General features: G+C 45.3%; 1 protein-coding gene across 1 annotated transcript in view; it reads left to right on the forward strand.

The window, feature by feature from the left end:
* The window catches only part of GARRE1 (granule associated Rac and RHOG effector 1), a 506156-nt gene that overhangs the window by 358324 nt on the left and 135035 nt on the right, over positions 1–12797 (forward strand). Inside the window, exon 11 of the mRNA XM_069216464.1 lies at positions 12011–12176. Coding sequence (XP_069072565.1) covers positions 12011–12176 — 166 coding nt within the window. The remainder of the gene's footprint in view (positions 1–12010; positions 12177–12797) is intronic.

The raw sequence follows: 12797 nt of genomic DNA on the forward strand, positions 1-12797 counted from the left end.
TACTATTTTCACTCTTGCATTCAGGATAACTGTCTGGGACCTACTATTTCATTTCACAGTGCTGCATTAATGTCTGTCCTCTGCTCAAATGCCTTTCACAGAAGTCATGGTGGTTGTGGCAATTTACTGTGTAGATTTAGATCTGAGATTCGTATCTTAGATAACTTCTGCTAATCATGCTGTCTGGTTGAGATAGTTCAGCAATTTCTACTCTTAGAACTCTTTTGTCCTGATTCCTTTAGCGTTTTTTTTAATATTCTTCCAGTGCTCTTATGTATTTTATAAATTGTTTGTTTCCCTTTGTTAAGTTACATTCAGGTATGTCACAGGTCGGCATTGTACCATATCAGTGGCACTGGCAGTGTATTTGCTTTTTATTAGTTGTGTGGCATGTTTAAGAACTGACTCTCTAGTTGAAGTTCACAGAGGTAATGAATGCCACTAAATCTACTGCCCTCCTTGCAGTGTTTGTGCTTTAGGACACCATCCTTTTGTGTGTTTGGATTACCATTCAGGTAGGTAGACTCTGTTACCAGGATGAACTTTGCCTTCTCGGTTGGAACGTGAGCCATATTTCTCTGGGCGAGGCCTCTGGATGAATAGGAGGGGTCGCTGGGCCCTTTAGAATACCAGCCTTATGAATCTTAAATGGGCTGGTGTGAAGACATGGGTGAAGCCAGCGGACTGGATACTTCTACAGATACTGGCATGCTTTCTCCCCCTACCATGGCTATGGAGGAGGGAGCTTCTTATGCTCTGGTGGTGAGGAGGGGAGCTGAGGTCTTGGACCTTTAATTGCCTTTGGAGGGTGGTGCAACCGTGAGCTTCCACCTCAGAACGCCAGCTCTCGTTCAGCGATGCCCTTACTGACAACCTACATGGGTACCTGATCTCAGCCCAGCACAGGAGCTCCTGTGAACAGGATGATTGCCTACCACATTGCCCTGCTCCTGGGCATCCAAGTTTCTTGAAGCAACACCCCACCCTTGAGAGTTTTGGGGTCCAAGCCTCTACCTCCCAAGGTGTGTTTCCTACCACTCCCCCAGATAGGTTTGATTCATTTGGGAAGAAGATTTTTTTCTCTTTTGCCAGCCTTGCAGTCCGTGGACATCGCATGCCTTTAGGGCCATTATTCACACACGCTGTGGGATATGGTTGTGCAAGTGCTGCCACAAGTTCCAGAGGAAGCCCGGGCTATACTCTCTCAGGCTGTTGCTGATGGCACAGACATGCCAAAGTTCACAATTTGTTCCAGACGAGGTTTACAACCACGCTACTTCCCGGCCAGCCACAGTTTCGCGCATGCTGCCCAGCCTCTGCGTTGCCAAGGGCACAGGACCAACTGACATCGTGGGTCAGGTGGCCAGCCACCTGGTCAGTCCGTGCCCCTCCCTGCCCCGCTGCAGCCTCTAAACCCTCCTAGTATGCCTCCGCCCCATCAGGGACCAGTTGACAGCAAGATTCACCATCATCTGCCCCCTGGCAATCCATCACTTTAAACGGGTGTATTTTGCAGATAGTCCAAAGGAGCTACTCCCTCCTCTATGAAATTAACCCACCATCCATGCCACCATCTTATGATCGAATGACAGAGGATCATTTGTCCATTATCCATGAGGACGTTGCGGCTCTCTTGGCCAAGGGAGCCATAGCGAAAGTTCCGGTGCCAGAAGTAGGCTGTGGTCGCTGAAGAAGAAGTTCAAGATGCTCTTGTTGGCTCAAGTCTTGTCTGCCCTGGACCCCAGAGACTAATTGGGAGAGCTGGACTTGCAGGACACCCATATTCCTGTCCTGCCTGCTCACAGACATTACTTGTGGTTCACAGTACAGCACAAGCACTTTCAGTTAACCGTGCTCCCCTTTGGTCTTACAGCATCCCTTGGGTGTTCACCAAAGTGATGGCAGTGGTTGCAGCTCACCTGTGGAGATAAGGGGTTTCAGTCTTCCCCTATCTTGACAACTGGAGACCTCTGGCTGTCATCTCCCACCTCCAGACTATGGGGGACCTCCTGCATTCGCTGGGGTTCACTAAAAACATGCCAAAGTCACACCGACTCGCTTTCATACTCTTTCATCAGAGCTGTTCTGGACAAAGTGCAGTTTCAGGCTTATCCTCCCGAGCAGCAATTCCCAGATGTTCAAGGTATGATACCAGTGTTTAAGCCTCTAGTCTGGATTTCAGTGAGAATGACTCTGAGGCTGTTGGGCCTCATGGCCTTCTGCATCCTGCTGGTGACAAATATCAGATGGCATCTGCTGGTTCTGCAGTGGGACCTGAAGTTCCAGTGGGCGCTGCATCAGGGGAATCTCTCCTACATTGTCCAGATCTCAAAGGGGACTTCATAAGATCTGCAGTGGTGGTTAACGAGCGGCGATTGGGCCAGAGGCAGAACACGCTCCTTTCGCCAACCAAATCTAACAGTGATGACAGATTTGTAACTTCTGGGATGGGGCTGTCATCTCGGATAGGAGGAGATCAGAGAAATGTGGTCTGCAGTGGAAATGGATCCAACATCAGCATGCTGGAGCTTTATGCGATCCTGCTGGCATTGAAAGCCTTTCTTTCTTCTATCAAGGGCAAATTATGGAGGTGTTCATGGACAACACCACTGCCATTTAGTACTGCAACAAGCAGGGCTGGATGGGGTTATGGATCCTTTCTTGGGAGGCTGTGCGCCTCTGGACGTGGCTAGAACAGCAGGGCATATCCTTGGTAGTTCAACATTTAACGGTCTCTCTAAATGCCAGAAAGGATGAGCTCAGATGAAAAATGCCTAGCTGATCACAAATGGCATCTCCATCCAGCGGTGGCGCAAGGTCTCTTTCAGCAGTGGGGAAGAGCCTTGGTTAGATCGGTTTGCCTCTGCAGAGAACGCGCAAGGTCAGCAGTTTGGCACATTGGAGTTTCCAAGATGGCAATTGCTCGGAGACTCTCTTCGTCACAAGTGGCCAGAGTTCTCAAGAAGATCAAGAACGGCCGGGCACAAGTAACTCTTGTGGCTCCAGACTGGGTACGAAGGGTCTGGTATCCCGAGCTGCTGAGCATGTCTATCGATCATCCGATCAGACTGCCCTTTCAGGAGTATTTTCTGTCACAGCAGCAGGGAAGGGTTCTTCACTCGAACATGTCCACTTTCCACCTTCTTGCGTGGAGATTGAGCATCAGCAGTTAACAGCCTTTTACTTTTCTCCCAAAGTCTGTAACGTAATCTTGACAGCCAGGCATCCCTCCGCTAAAATGGTGTACGCCTTTCTTAGGAAGAGGTTTGTGTCATGGTGTACAGATAAGTCTGTTGATCCCCTTTCTGCCCCTCTTTCTTAGGACTGTTGGTCATCCTTTCTCTTTCCCAGCAAGGCTTTGCTCTGAGCACCCTTAAGGGATATTTGTCTATTTCTACTTTTTTGAGGCTACCTGGTCAGCCTTCTTTGTTCAAGGCTTCTATTATACATACGTTCCTGAACGGTATTACACATCTCTTTCCCCATTCATTACGCTTCAGTGGGATCTGAATTGTTTTCTGACTTCTTTGATGTGCACTCCTTTCAAGCCTCTCCACAATTGCCCTCTCAGGCTTCTTACATTAAAAGCAGCCTTCCTTGTGGCAAGTGCATCTCCCACTGCAGAGTGAGTGAGCCGTAGGTCTCATCATCTAAGCCTCCGTACCTTTCCATCTGTCCTAACATAGTGGTGCTTCACAAGCCTCTTTTCTGCCAAAAGTGGTCACCCCTTTCATATAGGCTAATTCATCACCTTGCCTACTTTTTACGCACCCCCACATCCTTCTAAGGAAGAGGAGAGACCCCACCGCCAGGAGCCAGAAAGAGCATTGGCGTTCTACCTTGACCGTACAAAAGAGTTCAGGGTGGATGACTAACTCAGGGGGTATGTTAGTGCGAAGAAAGGTCAGGCATTGCAGAAGTGGACCATTTCCAGATGAGCCATCCTCTGCATTAAGATATGCTATCCACGGGCCAAAAAGCAATCCTCGAGGATTTGCGCACTCGTTCTACTTGAGCTAAAGCTGCAGCCGCTGCGTTGGCATGCGGAGATCAAGTCCTGGACATCTGCAAGACAGTAACACGGGCGCGTCTGCACATGTTTACCAAACATTGCTGCCTGGACAGTCAGGTCTGTAGGGACAGGCACTTAGCCCATTCGGTCCTGCCGGACATTCTAGTTTGAAGTTGGTTCGGAGACCCACCTCCAGGAATGGCATTGCATGGCTATCTATTCAGAGGTAAGGAATCTGCAGCTGGAAGTCTCTTATCAGATGGACAAGTTACTTACCTTGGTTACACCTTATCTGGTAGAGACTATAGCCAGCTGCAGAGTCTTGACTGGCTCACCCATCCTCCCCATTCTGCGAACTGATTTTTAGGGGCAGAGACTCTGCTTTCTGGGCCTTAGCTCTGATACACCAATAGGCAGTCTTCTTCACGACTCTGCGCTTCTGGTGAGGAAAACTGACATCAGAACACCTGGGTGGTACCTTTGTAGGACCCACAGCATCATTTCTGGCCCAGAGCCAATCAAAGTCACCGACTGGTGCACAGGGGTACTGCTCACGAAAATTTTCCAGATCCAGTCTGATACCTGGGGAGAAATCAAAAGTAAGGAATCTGTAGCTAGATATAGTCTTTACCAGAAAAGGCTGTTAGAAGGTAAGTAACTTGTCCTCTTGGGAATTTATCCATGTCTGAAGGATTGGTTCATGAGGGCAAGCAGGTCTATTCTAGAGACTAATATCTTTTGTAGTATAACCACAATTTGTACTTTAGGCCTTTGAAAAACAGATTCTTGACCCGGACTATTGAATTGTTACAGGAGGGCAATTTTAAACTCCCAGCTGCTGTGGGTCTTTAATTCTTTGGAGCCTATGTCTGTCATTCATGAAATGCTCACGTTTGAGAAAATTCTGGGTCAGCCAGCAATAGTGGATTTATTTCTTTAAGATCTGATGCCCATGTACAGCTTTATTGTAACTTCAGGCTCATTCATGGATTATACACCTTCAATGAGCTTAACATGTTATGTGGAAACCAGGGCCCCCCCGGATGAGACAGCAGATGAAAAAATAGCTTGCTTTTGTTTTCTTTTTTATCTGCTGGCTCAGCCAGCAGGAAGGAAGGGGCTGGGCCACGGAGAAGGGGGAGGTAGGAGAGTGCACTAAGAGCACAGGTGTGTTTGGCCAGTCGTTTCAGGCCGACCAAACACACATGCGCCCTTAGGTTTCTCCAACCCAGCTGTATACACAGCCCGGCTGGAGAAACAGCACAGACCCCATGCTTGTGTCTGAGCGCCAGTCACTGCCGTTCAGACCAGTCCTGACGCTGCGTACATGCTATGTTTAGCATGGAAGCAACACCAGGATTGCTGGGGAGCCTGTGCTGAAGAGCACAGAAGAGGATTGAGGTGACAGGAGACGTTGGTTGAAGACTGATGGCGCAAGGTAAGAGTTTTTTTTGTTTTTTGTTTTTTTTTTAAATGTTTCCCCCTTCATTCGTTGCTTCCCCCTCTCCCCTTTTCCTTGACATATGCAGCGGCTGCCACTGGTGGAAACAGTTCTACAGGAAATCGAAGTACAGGATTTCCTACGATCCTTGGTTGATTCAGAGTCATGCATCTGTCAGCAGAGACCCCTCATTTCAGATGAGTTCCTATGTTATGTGCTTGATTTGAAATGGCAAGAAACCAAACCCAACTTTCAACAAACATATATCAATATCTATTCTAAGATTAAAGAAGCCATGTTTTGTAGAATATTACCTAAGGAATAAAATAACTTAGGCAGGATCTAAATGTGAATATATATATTACCAGAACCAGCTCCAACATTTGCCTTTGTATCTGGCACAAAAAGTATCACAAATTCCAAAGATATCTGCTGGTCACACTGGCGAAGAGCAGCTCTGAAGTGGCACAGTGCTTTGGCCCATGCCTGTGTACAAAATCTGATTTAAATGTGAAAGACATTTTTATATCTCTAAAAATCTGGTTACTCCTAACCCATTTGAGAGCCTTGTAGCTTTTGGCTATACTTTCTTAAAACGTGATGTTGCCTTTCAGTTTTTATTTTTTTTATTTTTTTTTACCATTGTGCAGGCAGACCTTTTCTCTACCTTTGGAAAGTCAGAAGGATTGGACTGCCCCTCTTACAGTGTGCACTCCATATGATTCTTTACATTTCTAACTTGTGTTCTGTGAAGACTTCAGCCACATGCAGCTTTACTGATAAAATTCAATTTCCTCTGCCTCATAGTGCTGCCTTCTTCAGACCCTCTTGTCTGAGATCTCTAAATGTTTGCGGTGCAATACAAGGGTTTGTTACAATTTCAGCTCTGCTCAACCCTGGAAGCATGTGCACCACTTCTTACAAAATAGCTATGTTTCTATCACCCTATCTGTGAATACCTGGAAAGTAGTCTGTGTACTATCTCAACACACACTTCTTCATTGTTTTGCTAGTTATTGCTCACAAGTATATTAGCTGTGCTAATTATACACACATACTGTTGGATCATAGGACTTAGTACTGCATCGCGCTAGAAAACCTAATCACATCCCTAGTTGAACTAGTAGGAAAGATAGGCCGGGACACCAAAATAAGTGCCATCCATTAGCGAATCCGCTATAAACGTGCCCACCTTTGCAAATTATGTCAGTTTTGAATGCTGCATAGGTGTCTTCTAAGCTATGGGAGATTCCATACATTTGGTATTGATGCAGTCAGTCTCTTGTAATATCAAGGAAATTTCAAAACTGGCTCTCCAGAGCTTAAAACAGATCCATAGATGGCCAAAAAACCAGCAAACACACTGGCCGTTTAGACAAGTCTGTGTGGCTCTGCCAGATTCTTTTAGGCCAGTCCAACCCTTATTGATCCTAAAGTGAAAGGCACTTGAGGGGGAGGGTTACTTAAAGAAGGTACATTTATGGTCTGCAGTACAAGTAGATCGGGACTAGAGATCTGAACCTCAAACCCTGTAGCACTGTTGTATCAACAGACACAACTGCTCTCTTTTATATTTTTTGTTGTGCATTACAAACGGAATTAACAATAAGTTCATTAGTCTTTTTTACATTGAATAAGCTGATGGATGCACCTTGTGGCATAAGTTAATTGTCAAGTTCTCTCTAGCCTATTTTGTCAGTTTGTCAACTGAAAGAGTATAAAATACGCAAATATCTGTTACCTATTTCAGCAGTTTTCAAAAGCTAAATGGAAAAATGACAGGTGGATCGTTAATATTAAGATCATGACATTACTTAATTAGAAACGTGTAGGACTATGTTAGACCTGTCAGCCTTATGGTGGTCTCCCTCCCCCAAAAACTTTTTTTCCTCACCCTCCTGATCTATGAACCACTATGTTGGCTTTTAGGACTCTTAATACTGGTTAGCAGTGGTAAAGTGCACAAAGTGCTTGTGCTCTTTACCTGAAACATGATGAAACTTGCTTACACCAAATTACCACTTTTAATCTAGTTCTTAGTCCCTAGTAAGGTGGTACTGTGTGTACCCAGAAGCTGTACAATAAATGCTACTAGTTGGCCTTCAGCACTAATTATGCCACCCACTTAAGTAGCTTTTGAAACATGTCCTGGAGCTGCCATTGCAGCCTATGTATGCAGTTTCAAACTATCAATTTGACCTGGCAAAATACTCCTTTTGCCAGGCCTAAGTCTTCCCTTCTATTAGAAATGGGGTCTTTGGTTGGCAGTAAGGTTACCTCCGTCCAAGCAAGGACCCTTACTCTAGTCGGAGTAAAAGAGAATCACCCTCAGCTAACCCCTGCTTACCCCCGTGGTAGCTTGGCACAAGCAGTAGGCTTAACTTCAGAGTGCTAGGTGTAAAGTATTTGTACCAACACACACAGTAACTTAATGAAAACACTACAAAATGATGTAGTACAGGTTTAGAAAAATAGAGAATATTTATCTAAACAAAACAAGACCACAACGACAAAAATCCACAATACACAAGTCAAGTTATCACACAAAATGCAAAAAGAATCTTCATGTAATTTTAAACATGTACCTTGGGTGCTTCAAAAATAACCCCGCATGGGCCAGTGTGTGTCAAAAAGGGCTTGCGATGTGTGGATATCACTCACGAGTGGGACCTTGCGTCGTTTCTCCTTTAGTCGGGTCGGCGTGTGTCATTTCTTCTCTCCGCAGGAGAGCGATGCGTCGATCCGGTTAGCACTCTTGGGTCCGGGCAGGCCTTGCGCTGTTTTTACACTCCTAGAGGTGTGTGCGTTGGAAATCCAGCCATGCGATGATCCAAAAACCATGCAGCGCGGGTTGCGATCTCACCCGCCTCCGTCAGCGATGCTGTGCTTCATTTCTCCAGCCCTGGGTGTCGATCTTCGGGTGGCGTTGCAAGCGAGCAAGATTTCCGGCCGCAGATCGGAGTCATGTTGAACTTTTCTCCGCACGGCGTTGTGTGTAGATTTCTCACTCTTGGGCTACCAGCTTCTCCTTTCAGGGTCCCAGGAACTCGATGGGCACCACTTGGCAGAGTAGGAGTCTCTCCAGAGACTCCAGGTGCTGGCAGAGAGAAGTCTTTGCTGTCCCTGAGACGTCAAATAACAGGAGGCAAGCTCTAAATCAAGCCCTTGGAGATCTTTACAAGAAGGAAGGCAACACAAAGTCCAGTCTTAGTCCTCTAGCACAGGCAGAAGCAGAAGCTGCAGGATAGCTCCACAAAGCACAGTCAAATGTAGGGCAGCTCTTCTTCTTCAGCTCTTCCGCTTTTCTCCAGGCAGAGGTTCCTCTTGGTTTCCAGAAGTGTTCTAAAGTCTGGTTTTGGGTGCCCTTCTTATACCCATTTTCTCCTTTGAAGTAGGCCTACTTCAGAGAAAAGTCTCTCTTGATTGTGAAATCCTGCTATGCCCAGGCCAGGCCCTAGACACTCACCAGGGGGTTGGAGACTGCATTGTGTGAGGGCAGACACAGCCCTTTCAGGTGTGAGTGACCACTCCTCCCCTTCCTCCTAGCACAGATGGCTCATTAGGAAATGCAGACTACACCCCAGCTCCCTGTGTCATTGTCTAGTGTGAGGTGCAAACAGCTCAACTGTCAAACTGACCCAGACAGGGAATCCACAAACGGGCAGTGTCACAGAAATGGTATAAGCAAGAAAATGCTCACTTTCTAAAAGTGACATTTTCAAACACACAATCTTAAAATCAACTTTACTAAAAGATGTATTTTTAAATTGTGAGCTCAGAGACCCCAAACTCCATGTCTTTCCGCTCCCAAAGGGAATCTACACTTTAATTAGTTAAAGGTAGCCCCCATGTTAACCTATGAGAGGCACAGGCCTTGCAACAGTAAAAAACGAATCTAGCAATATTTCATTGTCAGGGCACATAAAACACATTACTATATGTCCTACCTTAACCATACACTGTACCCTGCCCTTGGGGCTTCCTATGGCCTACCTTAGGGGTGTCTTACATGTAAGAAAAGGGAAGGTTTAGGCCTGGCAAGTGGGTACACTTGCCAAGTCGAATTTACAGTTTAAAACTGCACACTCAGACACTGCAGTGGCGGGTCTGAGACATGATTACTGGGCTACTGATGTGGGTGGCACAACCAGTGCTGCAGGCCCACTAGTATCATTTGATGTATAGGCCCTGGGCACCTCTAGTGCACTTTACTAGGGACTCACTAGTAAATCAAATATGCCAATCATGGATAAGCCAACTACATACACATTTTGTAAAGGAGCACTTGTACTTTAGTACTGGTTGGCAGTGGTAAAGTGCCCAGAGTAACAAAAAAAGCAAAATCGGAGTCCAGCACACATCAACAACCTGGGAAACAGAGGCAAAAAGTTAAGGGAGACCACGCCAAGGATGAAAAGTCTAACACTTTCTAATTCGGGTCACCCCTAGTTTAGGCCCTAAACAGCATATGGGGCAGGGTGCATTGTATTTAAAACGTTTGGTATGTGGGGTTAAGTTTTACATGTCCTGATTGTGGAAAACTCTTAAATTCATTTTTCACTATTGCAAGGCCTACCTCTACTATAGGATAACATTGAGTTACCTTATTATACTTAATAAGTGATAACGTTTGATTGAAAGCAGGTAGAAAAGTCATGTTTGGTATTATAATTGTAATTTAAACCATTTTTTACAGTAAAGTTGGATGTCAAGTCATAATTCTGGAAATTCCACTTTTAGAAAGTTAGCATAGTCTTGTCCTAACCGTTGGGTACCTACAGTATCTTCCCGGGACATTTGGCAGTTGGCCTTTGTGTATTACTCCCAGAAACCATCACACTGGTGGGTCTGGGTGTTGGCAGCATGGGCCATCTCTTACTTGACACACTGGCACCAGGGCAGGGGAGGCAGGACATTCCAGTCACCTCTGTAGGGAGAAACTCCTGAAGCTTCTCCCACTTCAAAGCTGGGACCGTGTAGAAATATTAGACCCTCAGACTCAAGTCTTCAGATCACTCCTGGACCTGTGGAAGACTCAGGAGGAGGACTGCTTTGCTGCAAGGACTGCCCTGCTGCTTTTCCCACAAGAAGGACTTCCCAGCTGCCTGAGGAAGGAGTTCTGGATCTGCACCTGGAACCCAGGACCACCAGAGTGACTCCAAGGGCTTCAACATTCTTGAACCCTGCACTTGGACCTCCCATGAGTCCTAAACCCCCAAGAGGTTACTCCCCTATCCTGGACCTTTGAAATTGGGGATGAAGGTGCTCAGCCAGCCCAACTGTGGCCCCCATCAGAACTGTCACAGCAAGATGCAGCCTGACAGCCCTCGCAGCTGCTCATCAAAACCAATGCAACTCGACGTAGGATTTCACATTGCAGCCCTCGCAGCTCCCCTAAGAACTGAGGCAACTTGACGCAGGCGTCACCTCGCAGTCCCTCATCTGAACAGATGCAGTGTGATGCAACTCGATGCAGGTCACCACATCTCTCCTTAGAACAGTCAATATGTGGCACAACGCCCCACGTCCAGGCCACAAGGTACAGTTCTCAGAGGGCCTAATCTGGTCCCTGTGTCCAGCCGGTGCTCCATCGTGGTAAGCCTGACCTTGTGATTTTGTCTCAGTCCAGATAACCACAGTTGCTGCTTTATGCTTTCAAGCACTATTTATGTACCTAAACCTTTAAAATTGCATATCTTTGGTTCTGCTAATTGGATTTTTGTTGTTTTAGTGTCAACTAATTAATTACATTTTAATCTATTTACCTAAAGTGGTGTGGGGTTTTTTCTGGAATTTTATCTTTACTTTTTTAGTACTTTTATTTGGCTACAAAAATACTTTACACATTTTCTCTAAGTTATCTAAACCAGACAACTTTTATGCTGATCTACCAGAGAGTAAAGCACAGGTTAATTTGGTGACTTTTTGTGGTTCACCGTTAAAAGGACTGTGGCTGTTGCCTGAGTAGGGGTTCACCCCCTTCAGCCAACAACCCAATTTTTCACAGACTGCTTGTATTGAACTCCCATAACCCAGCTCCACGTTCATTTTTGTTTAAATTGTTACTTTCCTAATCGGTTGATGTTTTACAGTTCTTAGTTTATTTCAGTTACCTGGTAGCCCCATTGGTTTGTTACTTTGTCACACTGTTAACCCATTTGTAATATGTCATGGGGCTTATATTGTAAACCAGGTAAGTGTATGTATTCCAAATGCGCATTTTGGTGTGGCTGTGTAGGCAATATTTTTCACTTATTACATTGTTCCCTAAAAATTAATGTGGTTTCAGTCCTGAGTAGAAATGCATACTCAGAGCGTGTTGATGCATCCTGATACCATAGCTAGTGTCGCAGCCTCTGCCATTCAGTTTCAGTGTTTCCACAGCAAATTTGTAACTAAGGCACCACTTTGGTTATCAGCTGCAGCCTGCAGACCATTGTTTGTTTTTCCTGTGGTGCACAGCCAAGCTTAAGGGATTAAACAAATGGATAGTTGTAGTGGAAATAACCTCACATTGCAGCAGCTGACTCAGATTTCTTTTTTGTTTTAATATCTAGTCGGCTCAGACCCTGAGTTTGCAAGATATGTGGCTGGAGTGAGCCAAGCTATGCAACAAAAACGTCAAGCACAGCATGTTCGTCGGCCCAGCAACCCACGTAGCAACTGGCCTCATCCTGACGATCCCCACAGAACATGGCCTTTTCCAGAGTACTTTGCAGATTGGTAAAGAAGTCCTTGCTCCTTAACATGTGTACTGTTCATTTTAGCAGTCTTGACAGCATTATAGTTCTCGTACTTTAAGCCATCATTACCTTGGTGTTTGCACATTTCAAAAGACGCTGTAATACTGGTACTAACATGTTATCACTTAAGTCCTAATTATCAATGAATTGCATATCTGTGCAAGCTTAATTTCTTTTAATATGTGCACATAGTTGTATTTTTCCTGTTTACTCACACAACTGTACCTTTAAACTGAAATCCACTTCTTTCACTCTTTCTCTTTGCATGCTGGTGCTTGTTCAGCATAGTACTAAGCTTTCAAGCCATCAGTTGCTGCTTAGCTGATACTTGTTTCCTCTTTCTTTCCAAATGCAGGGTGTTTTTATAGCTCATGTTATATAATTAATAGTATGTAGGCACAAAAACAGACTCCGAAACCCTCCTCTAAAGCAGCTACCATGACTCAGTCTAAAAACAAGTGTCAAAAAACCCTAAGTAGCATCATCAAAGAAGATGAATTACAAATGTTCAGCAGTCAGACATTGCACAAAACATTTAAAATGTTACAGCTTGCACAAATAGTTTTATCCTTTCAGCTTTCATAATAAAGCTGTCAAGCCA

The sequence above is a fragment of the Pleurodeles waltl genome, chromosome 12 (assembly GCF_031143425.1).
Source record: "Pleurodeles waltl isolate 20211129_DDA chromosome 12, aPleWal1.hap1.20221129, whole genome shotgun sequence".
Taxonomy (NCBI): Eukaryota; Metazoa; Chordata; class Amphibia; order Caudata; family Salamandridae; genus Pleurodeles; species Pleurodeles waltl.